Raw genomic sequence first — 17088 nt, 5'->3', positions numbered from 1 at the left:
TCCTTCTCTTCTTTCTGTCTATTCTGTCCTCCTTTCCTCTAGCTTTTTGATAGGCTCTAAAGGGTTATGTTTAACATAGGTGCCCAATTTAATGGCATGGAGCTTAACGTCCCCCTCTTATTCTAAGAGGCCCCTGATGTGGACTCCCATATGTCTGGCTCGCACTTTCTTTGCTACAACTGACTCCCTGGTGTTTGATCCCTATGGGCCCAGGGAAGTCATAATGGTACTTAGCCTCTCCTGCCAGACATGTGGGTTCTACCGGACGTTTACCTCGACACCTTGTCATCTCCTTAATAATACGTAATACACCCTCCTAGTCTCAGAGGTAATTATACTCACCTACGTGTAAACATATAGAGGTGTGCTGGTTGACACCTCTACCACTATAACTTTACATTTCGGCTACTTTGCAACTGTATTATGCATTACATGTCATGTAAAGCTGCTTTCTTCTTCTTAAGAGTTGTTCTTACCTTTGATAACTGTTTATACTGCTGTTTTTTTCTCTTTTTGAAATTAAAAGAATCTTTAAAAAAAAAACAAAAAAAAAAAACCGGCTGCGCTGCCCCCTGGCGGTTTTTAAAAGACCGCCAGGAGGGTTAATAATCCTGGTCTCATACAAAGTCCAAAATTTGGTTTTAAAGAGTACCAAGATTAATAAGGCTCTCTTTCAATGCTGTCAGGATTAGTGGGTGTCAGCAGCAATAACTCACCCATTCACCTTGAAATAGTTAGAGGTCTGAAACTCCACTCCCTCCATCAGCAAAACCACTGTATGCATTTGTTTTTACAGTCTTTCAAAGCTGTGATGTCGTAGCCCGCCCCCTGCTGGACAGCTGCAACTCAATAGTCAACACAGATAAGGGTGGCTACAGGTTGGGTAAGCGTCGGACAAAAATAGTTTCTGTGGTCTTGCAGATGGGGTAGGAGGAGTTTCAGACCTCTAATGGTTTATGGGTGAGTTACTGGTGCTGATACACACCGATCTTTGCAGCTCTACTGTCAGGAACCAGCCCACTGCAAGTCTGCAGACGGGGAATTTGCCAAGATCGAGAGGGGGGGGGGGGGGGGGCAGCCTTATTCAAGCTAACGTAAAGTTGTCGCGTCTCAACCACACTCTGCCACCACTAGCAGTCGTCCAGGACGATACTGCTAGACACTACAAGTATTTTATACACTGCTGTCGAGCTGCTCAAACTCAAGCTGGCGCTTGAGCACTTTGGGTCAGCCGCAGGCTTTAAGCCAGAGTATGAGAATGCCACACACACAATGCAATCTCACACGGTGGCGATGAACAATCCGAGCACACAATCAGGCACAGAACTTGTAACACAATTACACTGCAGTCTCTCTCTAGGAGATGTAAAGCTCTGCTTAGTATTCGGAAGACTAGCTTATTAAATAAACATTTAATATTCCAGAAAAAAGTGGAACAGTGCAGAAAGAAATATATATAAAGATATTTACAAAAACAAAGTAAAAAGTACAAAGGCACACAGCTAGACAAATTGCTTATCAAAAATAAAAAGGGAATAAAAACAGAAATTTAACTTTACCAGCGTAAAGGTCCAACTTTGGTGTGGAAGGACACAGGTTCTGATTCGATCAGTGGACTTCTCTAGCTCACGGGCTACCTTCAGGAAAAGACCCTTATACTGTGCCTCATCACAGGGTTTTTATGCTAGGACATATCCCTTGAGGGTATGCAAGCACGTTTAGGGAAAATGGTTTTAATTTATATTCCGCTGACATTTCCCCCCATCTACCAATAGATCTAACTTTACAGGATAGATTATGCAAACCTGGAAGAGTTTCCTGACATCCTCTTTCTGTATGTGTGTCTGTGAGACACTCAAAACAGTCAAGGTGTTACATGTGACAATAAGGTATTTGCATTGACCTTAGCTTAACTATGGCTACGGATCAAGTTTTTTAATATAAGTGTGCTCCTGAATGTCAGCTGCTGGCTGGGTGCGATATTTACATGTCATTATGTGTAGACTTCAGAGGGTATGCAAACGCTTAGCCCTTTACATTGGAGACAGAGTCTGCCCTCTCTCCAAATGAACTACACAAAATGGACGTCATACAGAAAATGGAGGCTCCCACAAGATACAAGGTAAACAAAAATGGCTGCTAGATCATATACAACATCACTTACAACACAGAACTTTACAAGAAATACCCAGATAGCTCATGGTGACCCAAAACGACCTGAAAATTAACAGAGCTTGACAAGAGGCGTTCTTTTGCCCTTATATATTTACAATCTTGTTCCTCCTCGATATTAGCTGTATATACAGTTGTAAAACTAGAGCTCCTTTTGGTCTGTGAGAATTTTCACTTGTGTTCAGAAAAGGTATAAGTAAATTGTGCAAAAAAAAGACAGAAATAGAAAGAAAAAAAAGAAAAAAATAATAAAGCATTTTTGTAGTGGAAAGAGAACAGTTACACTGCCTGACTAATTTTCATCGTTGTCCCCGATTCCCTGACTGCCACTTTTCATATTAAAATCATGAATATACGTAAAGGTCCCAGGGACTAGTAGTAAGGAAGCATCTCTTCGATGCAGATACAGAGACATAACAAAGCCTCCCAAAGTCTCTATCCACATTATTTAAAATAAACCTGTAGTTAAATAAATAATGAAAAAAATGTACATACTTACCTCGGTAGAGGAAAGCTTTGGGATCTTCCAGAGGCTTCCCACGTCGCCCTCACCGACCACTGATCCAGCTCTGCACCCTTTGGAAGTTTCTCAGGATGCCTAACGGCTGCACAGTAGCACAGAGCCCCCTCGGGTTTGACAGAAAAAGCCGGGTCTGACTGGCTCTATGCTACTGCACAGATGCGAGGCATCCTGCCTCCAGTGGGGCTGTGCTCATTCACAGATGGGAGGGCAGCTGCGCGCACTCTTTGATAAACTCTTGCTGAAGAGGTTGAGGGGGTCCCATAGCTGAATCATTGGAGGCGGAGGACAGCGGTTACAATTACGTCACACACATGCGCAGAGCGCTCCTGTCTGCGGTCTCACGCTGTGGGACATGCGCAGCCAGGCTAGCGCAGGCGCAGTTATGCCCGACTTCGGCAACCTGTACTAGGGTGCTGGAGGGCAATTAAAAGCATCGGAGGAGGAGAAAAGGGGGGGGGGGGAGCAGTGGGCCTCAGGACTAGTGATGAGCTCATGAGTAGTGAGCTATTCGAATCTGTGATTAAAATGAGGCTTGATAGCCTCAGGTGTGTGGCTGGGAGAGAGGGGGTTACTTACCCATAATTCCGCGGTCCTCCATTTAGTGATGTATTACTTTTTGGGGGTTATTCACATTTTTTATGAAATTTTGTGGTATGTCATTTTGTAGTTTACAATTGAAATGAAAAAAATCCTAAATGGGATGCACGGTCTGCTTAACAGACCTCAAATATTTACTTGGAGCATACATTGAATACTAACCTCATATGCAGCACCTAAATCTTGAAATTTTTCTTGGGCTTGAGGATCATCTGGATTTCTGTCTGGATGCAACTGTAAGGCTAGCTTGCGATACGCCTTTTTTATTTCTTTTATACTTGCTGAGCGGGACACACCTAGAATTTTGTAGAAATCTCGTCTACAATAAAGGAATAAAAACTGCATTAATCCAGGTGAAAGATGTTGACAAGTATTAGCGAACATTTATGTACTCCAGTATAATCAGATTATACCATATAGTGTTAAAAGATTGTTAGTAAAAAAAAAAGTGCTTATACATATTTCAATTATCACATTTAATTATTTATCACTTTTTTTTTTTTTTTTTAGATCAGCTTCTAACGACAGTATAAATCACACAAAAAAAAAAAAAAAAAAAAAACAGGTGCAATCATGTTGAATAACAATTTGTAATTACTCTGTGTTATGGGTATGCAAGAAACCCCTAAGCACAATCACACAACCTCTACCCCTTGTGCCCCTGCATGCCAGTACTCAGTAAAAACTCAGAGCCTGTAAACCTTTAGCACAGCTATGTTTGGAAGGGAGTTTAAAGCGGCCCATGCGTGACATCATGCAGGGAACAAGGGAGTGATGCAGACAATGCAATAAGCCGTTGCCGGGGTGAGAGGTGATTCACCTGGTGGATCGCCTGTGGTTTAGGGGGGCGGCGGCCACTGTACACACACCTGACTATTGGCTGAGGCAGTCTTTATTGGCCTCCTTAGTCATGCGTAAGTACGGGCCTTTAACTGAAGTAAGTCGATTACTGAAGTTGGTGCGTTCGATGTATTCAAATTCGGAACCTTGTAGGAGATTCTGCAGGGATGAACCTGGATCTCTGTGCATGAGCTCAGGAAGTATATGAGAGCTGGAATGTGATATAGAAAGCAGCATACAGGAGGTGGCAACAAGAGTGAGTTAACATCCCTTGTTACAGTGCGCATGCACCAAGATTCAGGTTTAGATCATCAAAATTTGGAACGAGGAAATACATTTAAAGAGGAACCCCTGATATTGTGGTTTCACCAAAATATCAGCCATACAGTCCCCCCGAATTACGTATTCAAGAAAAGGTAAAGATTTCTCTTGTTAAAGGAGGCATTGGCTAGTGATTGGAATGAAGTTCAATCCTGGGTTAAAGTTCCTATTAAAAGAGGCCATCACATAAAAAATTGCTGATAGTGTGATTGCTTGTAGCATTATGTTGATGGCGCACACAGTGTTACGCAGTACGCGCGTTATGAAATAGCGCTGTTTAGTGAATCAACCCCATAGTGCGGGGATAAGTGATTGGACCCGCAGGGGCTCAGGTCAGGACGAGTGAAGCTCTCGTCACTGCCAATTAGCAGGCATAAGTTTGTAGTGCTTGCTACGATACTCTGATAAGGTGTGTTAACTCTGATAAGGCATGCTATTTGTTATAGTGAATCAAGTCCCTAGAATTGCGTCCTGCATTTGCCTTCCTTAGTGTATCTGAGAATAACTGCTCCCCTAAAATGCATACCCCATTACCAACTCTGAATTTACAATGCTGATTTGAAAATTAATCAAAAAATATGACTAGGCAGGCAAGGCAACACAGACAGTAGGGACAGGCAGGATGGACAGGAAGGAGGGGTTTAGCTGACCGGACAGGCTGACAGACAGATTGACAGACTGACTGGCAGGCAGAACCAACTGGACAGGTCAGCAGACAGGCTGAACAGTGCAGCTAACAGTAATTGTCGCTTCATTGGAAGAACAGCTTGGAGCATGCTGTAATGCCAAGCAAACAGCCCTGGGTGCTGTCTGTCTGGGTTTTAAATTGGCTCAGTGTTTACACTAGCGCAGAAGCTTTATTTCGCCAAGTACAGCAGAGCTATAATCGGAATTATTTGTGGTTCACATGGCATAGACAGCGTAAGGCAGACATACAACACATACAGTTATAGAATGCAGTAGACAAAAAAGATGCGGTTATTCAAGAAGTGCAAAAGCAATTGATGCTGACACACAAAATAATCATTTAAAACATTAAATCCATAGTCAGTTCTGTTCTAGAACATATTATTCTTCAATAATGTTACCACGGAATCCACAAATTAATATTATATAATATACAGTCAACAACTCAGTTACTTCAAATTGACCATATGACTAAAGACTGGGCAGCATAGGCTGATAAATCTAAAGGTGGCCATACATGGTAAAATTTTTCATTTTTTTTCGATTAGATAATTTAGTTTGATTATTCCCGTTAGATTGAATATAAAGATTTTTCCAGCATGTCCGATCTGATTTTTCTCGAAAAAACTGGATAATCGTTCAAATTTCTTGATCGAAAAAAAAAAAATATTTTCAACTTTCATTCGATTATTTAGATCGAATAAACGGGATAATCAAACGTTTTTATTGTACCATGTATGGCCACCATAAAACACACATGTACAATCTCATCCCAATGTAGGCTGGTTTTAAACATGTATGTACACGCAGAGGGACATGAGAGGGGAAGAACGTGCCGGAGCCATATACAGTGAGGTTAAGTTCAAAGTAGTCAGTTGAATAACACATGCATTATAATGAGTGTGAACTGCAATGTAGACTGGAAATTGACTAATACAAATCCTGCATGCAGCAAGTTAGAATAACACGTTCAGTTACAACGCTGTACTGCAAACAGGCCCAATGAATTGTATGGGCAGTGAGTTGACATGCAGAATTACAGTATACTGCAACGCAACTGAGCACTAAGTGAACTAGCACAAACTTAACTTGAAACATGCAACAGCGAATGGACATCGTTCTTCAGTTAGATTGATACAAGATTATCAAGATTATTGCCCCAGGTCTACAGGTAATTTTAAGTCCCATCTACACCATAAAATTTTTTGTCCGATTCGATTCATTGATTGATTCGACATGTCAGATCGGGATTTTATACGATTCAATTTGCCATTGTTTTGCAATGGCAAATTGAATCGAATCACGATCTGACATGTCATATTGAATCGAACAAAAAATTGTGTGGTGTAGATGGGGCTTAAAGCTATAATAGAAATGTTATGCTGGACATACACGGCTCGATTTTGCCACTCGATTGTTGCGCCACTCAGTTCCACAGTCAATGCTCTTATCTTCCGCACATTTTTCTTATCTTTTTCCCTTCACTTCAAACCGGAATCGAGTGGCGAAACGATCGGGCGGGAGATCAGAAATGTCGGCAATTATCTATCGAGTCATCTTAATGGCTCAGAATCGACTATTAATCGACCGTGTATTCCCAGCATTAGTGACACATTTGTTTAGATCACCTCACAAGCTTTTATATATTTATGTAAAATAAGAGAGGGAGAAAAAGTCACACAATGGCTATAATGAATGATACGGAAGTCGAGACGATTAGCGACTCTGTATCGTTCCACGAAGCAGAGCAGAATGTCACTTTCTGTTTTAAATGAACAAGAAGTTCATTTTTTTCCTCTTCTTCTGTGGCTTCCCCATCACCCATAAATACATTTTTGAGAGACAGCGGCCGGGGTTTCCATTGTGTCTATCATTCGTGGTTATCGCACACCGTGATTATCGCACCTGACGATGACATTGGCCCGAGATTTCCCAACATCTCAGATCAATACATTCAGCCAGTTTCCACCCAAAATGTTTTATCCGATTCAATAATATCAAAATGGTTGGTCACTCGACTGTCGAGTCAACAGATGTATGGCCACTTTAATTCCCCAAGGCTAACTCCTCCCCCGACCCCCCACACACTTATGTCCTCCCCTTCGCCACCATCTCTACTAATCCCTCAAATATGCACCCTTCCCCTTTACCAGACCACCATCTCCCACCATCAGGTAACACATCTTTACTGACCTCCCTCCTGGCACCACGATCCCTGCCTCGCTAATGCTCATTTACGAAGTTTCGATACCCCTCCTTCCATCACTGTTTTCACTTTCCCCCCCACTTCACTATAGTATGAAACCCTATAGGCCACATCCATACTCAGTACTGACAGGTGGAAAAGCCATTAGGATTGGATCATAGTGAAAGAATCTGTCGGTAACAATTGATGCATGTATGGCCAGCTTTAGTTTATGGTTTCTAACAAGATTGGAGAGAGGAGAGAGAAGGCAAAGCAGGTGGTTTTGGTGCAAGGTGCTCCACACCGGTTACCCAAACCAGGCGCCTCATAGCAGCAATAATATGCTGTGCGAGGCATGTAAGGGTAATTCGGGGCTCCAGTGTTCGCCAGACCCCAAATTACACCTCCCTCCAAGTTGCAACGACTTGGAGGGAGAATAGTATTTAACGCCGCCGAGGAGTTTAGCGGCTGCATAAGAGCCATCACTCGTCGCCCAACTCACCCGCAGCATACAAATACTAAGGGCTCAGACACACTATAAGCGCTTTTCTGAGCCCTTTTTAGCCATCAGAGCTTTCTGAGAGCTTGTTAAAAAAACGCTCCCGTTGGCTTACATTATAAACACGGTAAAATCGTGATTGCGGTAAAAATATTAAAAAAAAACAAAAAAAAACAAACATGATTTTACTGTGATTTTAATGTAAGTCAATGGGAGCCCTTTTTTTTTTTTTTTTTTTTTTTTTTTTTAAAGCTTTTAGAAAGCTCTGATGGCTAAAAAACGCTCAGAAAAGCGCTTATAGTGTGTCTGAGCCCTTATGCAAACAAGGGGAGAAACAAAGAGGAGAGAAAAGCTGAGAGGGAAGAAGATATCTGCCTCACCAGGATTGCACTTTTATTTAGCTTTCCTGTATGACAAGACACACACACCCAGCACTAGGGGAAGGGGGGAAACAAAGGTGAATGAGGGAGGGCTGGTGCCAGGGGTGTAACTAGGAATCACTGGGCTACCCTGCAAAACTTTGGATGGGGGCCCCTACCCACCCACCCCTCCCCTCGCTTTCTACACAGGTAAACTGAGAACCAATGTTATTCAATTGGCGAGTGCATACTGTAATGTGTTTTCCCCATGTAGATTAAAAAAAAGACAGCAGTGAAGCACTAAAGGCATTTTCTCTATTTGCTCCTGTGATATATGTGCATGTTCACACATACAGACACACATGGGGCTTGATTCACAAAGCCGTGATAAATGATATCACGGCCATGATATGCTTAGCGCGCATTAACTTCCCCATTCACATGCTAAAATATGGGTTAGCGTGTGAACGGGGAAAGTTAATGCGCGCAAACCTTTACTTTTATGCGTGCAAACCTGTACACATGCTAAAGCACACACTAAGCATATCACGGCCCTGATATAATTTATCACGGCTTTGTGAATCAAGCCCATGGCATACAGAAAACTTATACAGAAAACCAACAGACGAGTGTGCTCCCAGCATCAGCTTATTACACTCACTCTGTCCATCTCTGACTCTGCAGACTACTCCATCATCACTACAGTACACAGCACTTGGGAAAGGGCTAGAGAGGCTGGGGACAGGTCATAGTACACAAGAGCCTGCTGCACACTGAATATGGACTGTCTACATATCTTTGTATGATTCCTTATTAGTGGCTAAGTAGATGCAGTCATTAGAACAATTGTGCAGAGAGCAGAACATTTTTTCTCTCCGTGCCCTTAGTTGTCAGTCTCTCAGGAAAGGAAAATAAACTTCTCCCCCCTCAGGGCCCCCTGTAGCTTCTGGGCCCCTCTGCAGCTGCATCCCTTGCAGGGTCTATTTTCATGCCCCTGGCTGGTGCACACCAAGAGTGCTTCTGAGCGCTTTTCAAATTGACAGCGATTTGAAAAGCGCTTGGCTAATGCTACCCTATGAAGGTGTTCCCACAGCTGCGTTGTGATTTTTTTCAAAATCGCAAAAACGCTGCATGTAGCATTTTTTGAGTGATTCATTAAAAAAAAAATAAAATAAAAAAAAAATAAAATCGCACTTGCAAATTGCTAGCGATTGCTATTGCGATTTTGGGATGCACTAGCTGGGACTAGCCTCTAATTTTATCAGCTAGCCTAGTGTTTAATGCTGGGAATACACCAGGGCTGTGGAGTCCGAGTTGGAGTATAGGAGTCAGAGCAATTTTGGATACCCCGAGTCGGTGATTTTATAAACTGAGGAGTTGGAGTCGGATGATTTTTGTACAAAATCCACAGCCCTCGTAAGTATTAGACTAAGGAGTCGAAGTCAAGGAGTCGGAGCCATTTTGGGTACCCAGAGTCGGAGTTGGAGTCAGAGGTTTCATAAACTGAGGAGTCGGGGTCGGCGTTGGAAGATTTTCGTACCGACTCCACAGCCCTGGAATACACCATGAGATTTGGCAGATAAATGGTTCGATAGATAATTTCCAACATGTCTGATGTGATTTTCGATCGCTTTTGTGAACAATTTCTCATAGAAGTGAATGGAATTCGATCATAAAAACTATCGTAAAATCGATCATAAAATTGTAAATCTCATTGTGTATTCCCAGCATCACATTGCCTTACAACAGCGAACCTGAATACACCAGGCAGGGGACCTTACAAGCCGTAAGGTCCCCTGCCTGGTGTATTCAGGTTTGTTGTTGTAAGGCAATGTGATGCTGTAAATACACGATGAGATTTTTTGAGCAGTTTTACAATTTTATGATCGATTTTACGATAGTTTTTATGATCGAATTCCAATTACTTCTATGAGAAATCGTTCAGAAAAGCAATAGCATATCACACCTAGTTCACATCTAGGGCGTTTTCTGGCTTTTTTCAAACGCAGGCGATTCTCAAAATCGACCACAAAACGCTTGTGCAATGAATCTCTATGAGAAGGTTCATATCAGCGCATTTCGTCCGCTTTGCGCTCCGCAAAGCAGTGCCTGTACGATTATTTGGGGCGATTTTGATCTAATGGAAGGTATAGGAAAAGCGCTAAATGCTCGCAAAATCGCTTTGTGCGACGATTGAGTCCGCGATTTTAAGAATAAATACATTGTATTTATTCTTTTCCGGGTCAAAAAAGTCAGGAAGTGAAAAAACATAATCGCTCTGCAAAAGCGATTTGCACAAAATAATCATATTTTTCCCTCCAGGCGAAAAAAAAATGCGCAAAAAAAAAAAAAACAACAATCAAAAATCACTGCCATCAGCGATTTCATTTTTTTGATGTGAACGGAGCCTAAATCACTGAATGAAAGGAGGCCTGGGGGGAGATCTCCCCTTTTACCCCCGACCAGTCCGTGCCGGAATGACACCAACGCAATCACAAATCAGACAGAATAATTAATGTCTAAAACTGACCATATAATATTGCACAATCTTTATTACATCTTACCACATCCATATTGTACAAAGGCCATATCAAAAGTAAATTCAAATCTATAAGTCCTATCACATAGATGTTGATAAGACTGTACAGTGTATGGCAAGATGCTTTCTGCCCAACAATAAGCTTATTAAGAAGAGGTGTGTGCACTAAAACCCTTTGTATGTCTCAGTCACTAATAAACACATTCTAATATAAACTGCTCCTTATTACTAGTTATAATTACAATGAATTACTTCCATTTCTCATCTGCATATTTCACCCCCAACATGACAGAAGGACTTACCCTGCACACACCATGCCCAGGACATAAACGACTAGGATACAAATACTATACAAGGATAACGTGCCGATCCTCATGGCTGTGGAATGAAGAAAAAATCCCCCTGATAAGATCCCCCTCAGCAGTCAGAGCAATACTGCTCCACGGACCCCCTTCACCTGCAGAACAGCTCTCTATTTCCTACACAGCTTGCAATGGAAAGGCTCAGCCTATCACAAGCTACAACGTAGACTCCAGCTACAATGCCGACAGCCAATCAGCTTTTTTTCACTGACATTTCCGGGAGCGACTAGCCAACCAAGAGCGAAGACATGGCAAATTACTGTTCCCACTCACTCCACCAATCCCCTTTAATTTTAGCATCAGTCTATTTCCCTTGGGTAGCTCTTCGTTCCTATTGACTAGAGGGAAACAGGAAGTGACGTCTCTGTGCGGAAATTGGTGGGAACATAAAGATGATTTTGTGCTGGGGGTTTAAAACACGACGTGCATTGTGCAGGATTCAGAGCAGTATATGTTATAGGCTACAGTGTTTTATATGTTACAGTGTATCTGTTATAGGTAACAGTGTTGTGTTTGTGTAGTATGTTTGGATGGAAGGTTGTTTTTATTGAGGCACAGTATGGTGGCAGTCAGGGGCAGACTGGCCTGGGGGGGAACAGGAGAGATCCCCCCCCCCCCCAGGCCGCCTTTCATTCAGCGATTTAGCACCGGTCAGGTGTCTGGTGTATTCAGGTTTGTTGTAAGCAGGCAATGTGAATCACTAGGCTGGCTGATAAACGTGCAATTAGAGGGCAGGAAGCTGGTAAATATGTAAAGCATGATGCAGAGCTTGCCTGGAGGGTCAGTGTGAGAAAATCTGTCTGGTCTCTCCCCATTGTTAGGATGACTGCATGTATGGGTAAAGTGTTAAACAGGTTGAAAAGTTTTTGACAGTCCCTAGACTCCAGGGGGGCTGCTTTCTGACTTGTGTGAGAGACTGACAGGGACAGGAGTCCTATTACAGGCAAGTAGCTTCTGTGTGCGGAGCAGTGCTTTTCAGCGCTGCTAGATTTGGGCGCAGCCGGCGCCCCCATACACTTCAATAGGAATCACTCCTATTGAAGCGCTCAGTGAGTAACATCGGCTCCGTCAGAAGACGGAGCCGAGGTTGCTTAAAAACATAATAATTCGGCCTCCAGCAATCGCTGGAAGCAGAATTATTTCATTCCCCCACTATCCATGGCAGCCTGGAGGGGGAATAGTAATTAAATCGGCCCGGACTTGTACAGAAGCAGGATCAGCCATATACCGGCTGTATCCTGCGCCCAAGTCTACCGGCGCCGATTTCAAATGTACTCTCTGTGTGATGTGGGACTGCACTCTCAGGGCTCGTTTCCACTTGTGCACGGCATGCGTCTTGCGAGAACGATGCCGGCACAGCTGTGTCCTGTCACGCAGCTGAATCCTTCTAGCCGCGCTATGCACAGCTATGGGATTCGGACAGTGACGCATGAATTTATGCTGCAGGACCTCAGATTTTTCTCCGGCCACGAATTTTGATGCTTCGTATTGACTTTAATAGGCTGTCAAATCCTATCCGAATTTGTGGGCGGGGAATCGGCCCGGAAACGCAGCAATGGAAACCTAGCCTCAGGCTATTCTCAATTTGTCTCCACTCCTCTCTCCCAGTTCCGGCTAGTGCACCCCAAATTTGCAATAGCAATCGCTAGAAATTTGCAAGTGCGATTTTGTGAAGCGATTTTCAAATGAATTGTTCCAAAATAATGTTACATGCATCGAGTTTGCGATTTTAAAAAAATCACAACGCTGCTGTGGGAACACCTTCATAGGGTAACATTAGCCAAGTGCTTTTCAAATTGCTGTCAATTTGAAAAGTGCTCAGAAGCACTTTTGGTGTGCACCAGCTAGAAGCGTCACAATAGACTCTGCAAGGGATGCAGCCGTTTTTATTTGCATGGGGAAAACACATTACAGTATGCACTCGCCAATTGAATAACATTGGTTCTCAGTTTACCTGTGTTGAAAGCGATGGGAGGGGTGGGTGGGTAGGGGCCCCCATCCAAAGTTTTGCAGGGGAGCCCAGTGATTCCTAGTTACGCCCCTGGAACCAGCCTTCCCTCATTCACCTTTGTTTCCCCCCTTCCCCTAGTGCTTGTATGTCTCAGTCACTAATAAACACATTCTAATATAAACTGCTCCTTATTACTAGTTATAATTACAATGAATTACTTCCATTTCTCATCTGCATATTTCACCCCCAACATGACAGAAGGACTTACCCTGCACACACCATGCCCAGGACATAAACGACTAGGATACAAATACTATACAAGGATAACGTGCCGATCCTCATGGCTGTGGAATGAAGAAAAAATCCCCCTGATAAGATCCCCCTCAGCAGTCAGAGCAATACTGCTCCACGGACCCCCTTCACCTGCAGAACAGCTCTCTATTTCCTACACAGCTTGCAATGGAAAGGCTCAGCCTATCACAAGCTACAACGTAGACTCCAGCTACAATGCCGACAGCCAATCAGCTTTTTTTCACTGACATTTCCGGGAGCGACTAGCCAACCAAGAGTGAAGACATGGCAAATTACTGTTCCCACTCACTCCACCAATCCCCTTTAACACTAGAATTACCGAGTTTTCTATTTTCTGTTGCAAAGCCAGAGGTGTTATTCACCCCTGCTGAGATCTTCACAGGTCTTCAGGTTGATTATCTTCAATCTATTGTTGTGCAAACCACCCATTACCTAAGGCCTTGCATTTGTTTACACAGAGTAGCTGTGTGAGACTTGGATGGTAGTGTTGTCCGGATCATGAACGATTCGGATCTTTGATCCGAATCTATTTTATGAGTCGATCATCCGAATCATCAAAATGAACGATTCGGATCGCAAAAGGGGCGGGGCCAGGAGCGACACGCCCCCTCTCAGCGGGCAGCGGGGTCCTGGAAGCAGAGCTGAGATGGATCGCTCTGTTGGAAGGGAGGCAGCCTTGCAGGGAGACAGGTAGATGAGAGAGAGGGGACATGGGTGCCACTGCCAGATATGTGTAGAGCACACATACTGGCTATAACGTGCTGCCCATTATAGGCTGGCTGTTCCGTAGTGCTGCACAGTGAACACATTGGAAGCTTTTGGCTCAGTACAGCTCAGTAACTTTGCAGACACTGTGATTGAAAGGCAATATAATCCTCCTGCACTCAGCACTAAACAGCTGCACTTATCTTCTGGGAATGCTTTCTTTCACTGTGCGACCTTTTCTTTCAAAGTGTACAGATGAACATATAGGTGAAATATATGTAAAGCATATGACTTCAGCATGTGGGTATTACGTGCAAACATTTCTGCTCTCTGCTCGTCCCTCCTCCCTTCTCTGTCCACTCCCTGCCCTCTGTCCATCTTCTCCCCTTCTCTGTGTGTCCACTCCCTCCCCTTCTCCTGTCCACAGACCTGTCCTGCTGTTCATTTCACCCCCGAATGCTTCCGGTAGTAAAATGATCCGAGATTCGAATCAAAGATCCGGATCTCTTCAATGATCCGATTCGAATCATCCGGATCATTGAAAAGATCCGAACTTCCCATCTCTATTGGATGGAAACCTTCAGACATGCCTGCCGTATCATATTACGTAGCACTGTACAGAGTATATTGTCTCATCACTAACTGTCCCTCAGAGTGGCTCAAAATCTAGTCCCTGTCATAATCATACAGTATGTCTATGTATGTATCATGTAGTGTATGTATCGTCATCTAGGGCCAATTCTATGGGGAAGCCAATTAACTTATCTGTATGTTTTTGGGATGTGGGAGGAAACCGGAGTGCCCGGAGGAAACCCACACAGACACAGAACTCTGTTGCCGATTCATGCAGCAAAATGCAATCAGAGGGCAATTGGCACTTTTGCCACCACATGAAGGTATGTGAAAGTGTGTATAATTTTACCATGGCCGTTTCTAGGGCCGTGCGTGCGCCCTGAGCGCTGTTGGGAGGGGGGCGCTGTGATGGAGGGGGGAGCTGCAGCCGCGGGGAGGGCAGCCCGACCTCTCCCTCCCTTCCTCTCCTAGGCCGCCCTCCGTGCTCCCCCCTCGGACTGCAAAGCAATGGGCAGGGAAGCGCTATACAAAACGACTCACCTCCCTGGTTCCAATCGCTGCTCTCTCGCCGCCAGTCTCCTCTCTGCACAGAGTAGACACTGATACACACACAGGAAGCAGCGTGTGTATCAGCGTCTATGCAGAGAGGAGACTGGCGGCGAGTGAGTAGCGATTGGAACCAGGGAGGTGAGTAGTTTTGTATAGCGCTTCCCTGCCCATTGCTTTGCAGTCTGAGGGGGGAGCACAGAGGGCGGCTGGGGAGAGGAAGGGAGGGAGAGGTTGGGCTGCCCTCCCCGCGGCTGCGGCTCCCCCCTCCATCATGGGGGGCACCTACCTAACCTATACTGGGGGGCGCCTACATATCTAACCTATCCTGGGGGGCACCTACCTATCTAACCTGGGGGGCAGCTACCTAATCTAACCTATACTGAGGGGGCAGCTACCTAATCTAACCTATACTGGGGGGCACCTACCTATCTAACCTATACTGGGGGGCACCTACCTATCTAACCTATACTGGGGGGGCAGCTACCTATCTAACCTATAGTGGGAACATTAACTTATCTAACCTGTATTGGGGGCACCTACCTACCTACCTACCTAGCTAGCCTATACAGGTGACAACTAAACTGGCTACCTATATTGGAGGCACCTACCTAACTAACCTATACTGGGGGCATCTACCTATCTAACCTATGCTGGGGGCAACTATTCTGGCTACCTATATTAGAGGCACCCACCTAGCTAACCTGTCATGGGGGCACCTACCTATCTAACTTATACCGGGGGCGCCTGCCTATCTAACCTATACTGGGGGCAACTATACTGGCTACCTATACTGGAGGCACCTACCTGACTAACCTATACCGGAGGCAACTATACTGGCTCACCTATGCCTGGCTACCTATACTGGGGGGACCTATAGCTGGCTACCTATACTGGGGTACCTATTCTGGGCTACCTATACTGGGGGAATCTATACTTAGTGCAACTAGACCTGGCTAACCTATACTGCGGGCACCCATACCTTGCTTTGGGGGGGGCGCAATTTTTACACCCTCGCCCTGGTTGCATTTTAGCCTAGAAACTGCACTGAATTTTACACCAGTGCTCAGTGGCGTCGCTAGCGCTATTTTGGGGGGCCCTAGCGGACACCGCTGATATGCGGAAGTGACATCACTTCTGCATATTTGCGCCCGGCGCCCACTCTAACTGGTCAGGTCGCTGCTGGCTGCGAGGTGAGGGGCGCCTGTCACTCACTACCTAATGGGGGTCCCTGTCACTCACTATCTAATGGGGGTCCCTGCTGTCACTCACTACCTAACAGGGGTCCCTGCTGTCACTCACTACCTAACTGGGGTGCCAGTAATCAAAGAGACAATGCCCCAAAATAGATTAATCTCAATTATGCAACACCTTCGATTTGATGACAAGGACACGCGGGAAGAACGGCCCCGCTGTCACACACACCAACCCCCCCCCCCCCCCCCCCCCGGCCGCCGCAGCTGTTCCCGCTGCCAGACAGCCAGCAGCGTCAGACCTCGATCAGCCGGCGACCAGTTAGAGTGGGCGCAAGGACCTACCTAGCGGACACCGCTGATATGCGGAAGTGACATCACTTCCGCATATTTGCGCCTGGCGCCCGCTCTAACTGGTCGGGTCGCCCGCTGATCGAGGTCTGACGCTGCTGGCTGCGAGGTGAGGGGGCGCCTGTCACTCACTACCTAACGGGGGTTCCTGTCACTCACTATCTAACCTGGGTTCCCTGCTGTCACTCACTATCTAACGGGGGTCCCTGCTGTCACTCACTACCTAACTGGGGGTCCCTGCTGTCACTCGCCAGCAGCATCAGACCTCGATCGACCAGTTAGAGCGGGTGCCAGGCGCAAATATGCGGAAGTGATGTCATATCAGCGGTGTCCGCTAGGTAGGTCCTAGCGCCCACTCTAACTGGTCGCCGGC

The 17088-nt window shown here is 45.1% G+C and overlaps 1 protein-coding gene across 1 annotated transcript in view; it reads right to left on the bottom strand.

Moving 5' to 3' along the window:
- The window catches only part of DNAJB11 (DnaJ heat shock protein family (Hsp40) member B11), a 47307-nt gene extending 36074 nt beyond the window's left edge, over nucleotides 1-11233 (bottom strand). Inside the window, exons 1-2 of the mRNA XM_068244840.1 lie at nucleotides 11025-11233; nucleotides 3455-3611 (exon numbers count right to left, since the gene is read on the bottom strand). Coding sequence (XP_068100941.1) covers nucleotides 3455-3611; nucleotides 11025-11098 — 231 coding nt within the window. The 5' untranslated portion in view covers nucleotides 11099-11233. The remainder of the gene's footprint in view (nucleotides 1-3454; nucleotides 3612-11024) is intronic.
- Between the last annotated feature and the right edge of the window lie 5855 nt (nucleotides 11234-17088).

This window comes from Hyperolius riggenbachi, chromosome 7 (assembly GCF_040937935.1).
Source record: "Hyperolius riggenbachi isolate aHypRig1 chromosome 7, aHypRig1.pri, whole genome shotgun sequence".
Taxonomy (NCBI): Eukaryota; Metazoa; Chordata; class Amphibia; order Anura; family Hyperoliidae; genus Hyperolius; species Hyperolius riggenbachi.
Note: the sequence above shows the minus strand (reverse complement) of the source record. Positions and strands in the feature narration are given on the sequence as shown.